The sequence below is a fragment of the Physcomitrium patens genome, chromosome 26 (assembly GCF_059467195.1).
Source record: "Physcomitrium patens ecotype Gransden chromosome 26, ASM5946719v1, whole genome shotgun sequence".
Lineage (NCBI taxonomy): Eukaryota > Viridiplantae > Streptophyta > Bryopsida > Funariales > Funariaceae > Physcomitrium > Physcomitrium patens.
In genome coordinates, this window is record NC_143435.1 from 9,338,131 (window position 1) to 9,342,299 (window position 4,169).

At 36.4% G+C, this 4,169-nt stretch overlaps 1 protein-coding gene across 1 annotated transcript; it reads left to right on the forward strand.

Moving 5' to 3' along the window:
* Positions 1-388: 388 nt before the first annotated feature.
* Positions 389-2,592, forward strand: LOC112277802 (uncharacterized). The gene is made up of 4 exons (XM_090248064.1): positions 389-548; positions 655-814; positions 1,011-1,278; positions 1,802-2,592. The coding sequence occupies exons 1-4, from the start codon at positions 389-391 to the stop codon at positions 1,943-1,945; spliced, it is 732 nt and encodes a 243-aa protein (XP_090104190.1). The 3' UTR covers positions 1,946-2,592.
* The last annotated feature ends 1,577 nt before the right edge of the window (positions 2,593-4,169 follow it).

The window sequence follows — 4,169 nt, forward strand, 5'->3', positions numbered from 1 at the left end:
CATTTTTCCCTCAAAGGGTTCTCTCAGAAACTGGGTGCACTTCATGGGACACAATAGTCCTCCATTTTGTTTCTTCACACAGATGATCCAAACTATCTTCTTCCTTCACGCAATCCTCATCAGATGGATCCACATTTTGAAGCCCTTTTCAAGCATCCCTGACACTGAGTTGTGTGCAGGAATCGCAGATCCTGTCTAGTGGAGCGCGCTGCTGTTGCTGCTGCGAGCAAGTTAGTCTGTAATAACGGACGGCTCTAGTGAAGCCACCCAACTCGCATCCATCCATGCCTTGAGGCCCGAGCCTTTTGTGTGTACTCCGAAGAGGGGTCACATGTTTCACAATTCCCATGAGGGCACGTAATCAGCGACGTCAGCTGGCGTTAGAGTGATGACGACAGCTACATCGAGTTCGTCATCCGAGGAGCACAACAACAGTGCTGGTGATAATCTTATTCTCTTCCTGATCGACGACCCATGTCGATCAAAATTCTGTTCCATCGCCTCCTGTTTCACTTCTGAAAACGCCGCCTTTCCAGCTCACAGTGCACGTAACTAACTCAGTTATTACCACAGTGATACTGTCTGTTTGTCTGTCATCGCTGGTGATGACTGTGTTGTAACATTCGATGAATGTGGGTGGGTGTGGACCTCCAGGTCTCGCAAGTAGCGGTAAGGACCTCATTTTGGTCCAGAACCCTCGTGTGCTACTGAAATATAAATTGACTATTTATGTCATTTGCGCTTTACAAGTTGTCGTGCTCACCGCCCACATCATTTTAAAATCACAGCTTAATGCTCTCACAGACAGTCGAGTGTTCTCGAATCGGGAAGCTGGGATCCCGACTGAGCTTGGTTTCTGACGCTTTTGAATGTTTGTCTGTACACTGTCACATCAATAAAATCTTGATGAAAGCAATGGAAACTCTTTGTTTATTGAATCCCACTGTTTGCGCCTATCCGGCGGCAGAGCTCGTCCTATCCCTCTCTCTATGTCTGTAAAATGTTATAAGGCGCAACTGTCTTTCCGTTCGGCACAGACAACTCTCAGAGTGGAGTCGTGTTGCCCTTGTGTGGCTTTTGTCGATTGGGACTTTAGTTGCCGCGTTATATTTTGCAGGAAGTTGCGTGTCGTCGAGTGTTCCAATTCAAAGCCCTGTTGTTCTTCGTTGTCCTGTTCCACGCGCTTCAAGCTTTGTGTCGATCTTCCTCGTCGCTTCTGCTTGTGAAAGAAACAGCGTCGTGGTGTTCGGTTTCTGTTCAACAGTACACTGCATCCAGGTCGGTAAGATTTCTCCTCCAGGTATCATTACTTGCCGTGGTTTCGGATTGACTCTGTCGCTCCTAATCAGAGTATTGCTACAGTTTGTCGGTTAGGAGCTGATTTAACACATAGTTGATTGTGTCCAGAGTCCGTATTGGGCAGTCGGTTGCCTTCTTGTGTTGCAATTTCTTTATTGCATAATTTCAAAACCTCCACTCTCCTGTAGTATGGCTGAAATGGGCTACCAGCAAGCCAAGTTTGGTATTTTTTTTTTTTAACTTAGACACCGTATTTTGTTATTTCGAACACCGCAATATAAGGTTACTGTTAAAGTAAATATTGTCTTAAATCGCTTGTAGAGCAGTCTTTCAGCCACCGATAAAAGGTTCTTGTCGTTATTCAATTGTTTCATCTGGATGGTGTGAGACGGTTCCACACTTACGTCTTGCTTGGAAGTCTGATTTCTTTTCTTCTTTTCCTTTCTTTTTGTTTTTTTTTTAATCTTAATTTTAATTTATTTTTTACTTAAAAAATCCTCAGATGGGTCAAGGGGAGCAGAAACGTCCTCATAAAAGAGGCGATGTCCTCACGAGCGCCGCAAAGGGCATTGTCAAGGATGCGAATACAGCGATATCTGCGGTGATCGGCTCTTGTGCTGGTTCTGGCGATGGCAAATCTAAATAGAGAGCGCGCACACACACACATATGTATATGTACATGTATATACATATATATCGAGAAGAAATGGAAGGTTGCAAAACTTCAACTGCACGCTCCAGTGGCTCTCCAGGCTTCCACTTCTCTTCTTCCCCGACACACTGTTTCATGTGTTCTTCAACTCAATACGACTCTTCTGGATGAAAGGAACATGATGCCCCCCCCCCCCCCCCGCCGACGAGCTCGGGGACCGCTCCACCGACACTTACCCATGTACACCGAACACTTCGTTGCCTCTTGGATGGCTATCCAGATCATTGTATTTTATCGTATGATAATGCACCCGCCGTTTCATAAATCCGATTGCCGAACTCCGAACTATGAACGAAGCCGTGGTTAGACTTTTTGACGAGACGTTGACTTTTCGGAGTGGACTTTTCGGCGTTGACTTAAGTTGACTTTGGTCTTAGGTCGTGAACTACCTTATCCAGTGCCTACGTGGTATTTTATTTTATTCTATTTCATTGGGTTGTATAATGCAGGCGAGGTAATAAAAACTGTACTGTAGCTTCTTGAAGGTTGTAAAGTAAGGCAGTGGTTTTTTAAAAGAGCATTGAGAAGTTACTGTAATATTTTATATTATATGTATATTAGTTTCTGTATTTTTATGTGTATGTTTGGTTGTCGTTGGTGGTTTATTTACTGAGGAGATTTAGTAGGTTTGCAATAGAATGTGTGAGGATTTGTGAGCTGAAGTTCTCGACAACCCAAAAAGAAACAGAGTTAATTGTGCAATTTCTGAGAAAATCGTTACCAAAATGTACATCTTATTGAAATCACAATAATGAGATATTTATTATGTTTTTTTTGTAGAATACAGCCAAACTGATAAAGATTCAATATTAGTGAAATGCTTATGGGACAATTATTATCACTTTTACAGTCATCCATGCACTTGAATGTTTGAACAATTTTATTTGCACCAACAGAAAAATCAAATTTGACAAAATCAATAAGTAATTTAAATTGCATAACTAAGAAACTGGAAATTTACAACATTGTTGTGATCAAATGTGGTTGTCAAAAATTGCAAACCATCAAAATCTTGTCATTTAAATTTATATTCGATATATTCTATAAATATATACAAAGATTTATATTACTATGATCTTTCTACTTTTATTTTTAAAATTTGATGTTTGGTCTTCTTCTATATTTAATGTTAAATTTTTGTATTAGACCAAAAGATAATCTAAGAAATTTATCAATTTTCTTTGCTTATGCTTGCTTATTAATATTAGTTTGTTTGATAGAGCTTAGAAGTTATTATAACTATTAATCATTATTTTTTAAATTATCAACATGTTGCAACTTTTTGCAATTAATATTAGAAACTAATGATTTGTATTAGATATTTAGAATATAAATTATTTGGCTCATTTATCTTTCTACATGTCCTATAATAAATATAAAATCATTTATATATTGGCTTAAAGTTTGTTGGATTTTTTGTATACAGTTTTTATATTTAAATTTCTTTTGTATTTTGAATTACTTCTTGGAATGCAAAGTCTATGGCTTTTCTATTATGATAAAAAAAATAATAATGAGTAAAAAAGTATTCTTTATTCACTAATATTTTAATTGAGATCTTATACATTAAGTTTTTATTAATTATAATTGTGGCCTTTGTTCCTACCAATTACATTATTGTAATGAGTATATGTGATGGATAGCATTCTAACTTTTTTATTATTTAAATATAATATATACCTCAAAATTTTGTCATAAGTTTTAAGAATATAAAAATAATTTATAAACTCCTATAAAATTAATATCTAATTTAGAAAAAAATTCAAAGGATAAAAAGTGGTTTGGTCTTAATTAATTATTTCCACTAAATTTGATTGAATGTACACTTACAGTCCAATAGAAAGATTTTATTTTTTTTGCTTATCTTAAAAGACCATGGTTTAAAAGCATTATCAAGATTTTCCAATTGGTGAAAACAAAAGCCTTATTTTGGGAGCTTTGATCTTTACATACAATATAAAGTTAAAAGAGGTCATGAAATGAACCAAATAATTCTTTTATTATAAGTTTTGTTTTTTTAGTTCATATCTTTATTTTACCGATTATAAAAAGCAAATATTTTTTGATTTTTTAATATCTACATTAAGTATTATTTTGCACAAATTCTAATATTTTTATCAAACCTGCCTCTTAAAATGGACCCAATAGAAAATTTAAA

Coding starts and splice junctions, on each gene's coding strand:
- LOC112277802 (XM_090248064.1), top strand. CDS start 389: ATGACGACAGCTACATCGAGTTCGTCATCCGAGGAGCACAACAACAGT. Junction 549..654: donor CTTTCCAGCTCACAGTGCAC/GTAACTAACTCA, acceptor GTGGACCTCCAG/GTCTCGCAAGTAGCGGTAAG. Junction 815..1,010: donor GCTCTCACAGACAGTCGAGT/GTTCTCGAATCG, acceptor AAATGTTATAAG/GCGCAACTGTCTTTCCGTTC.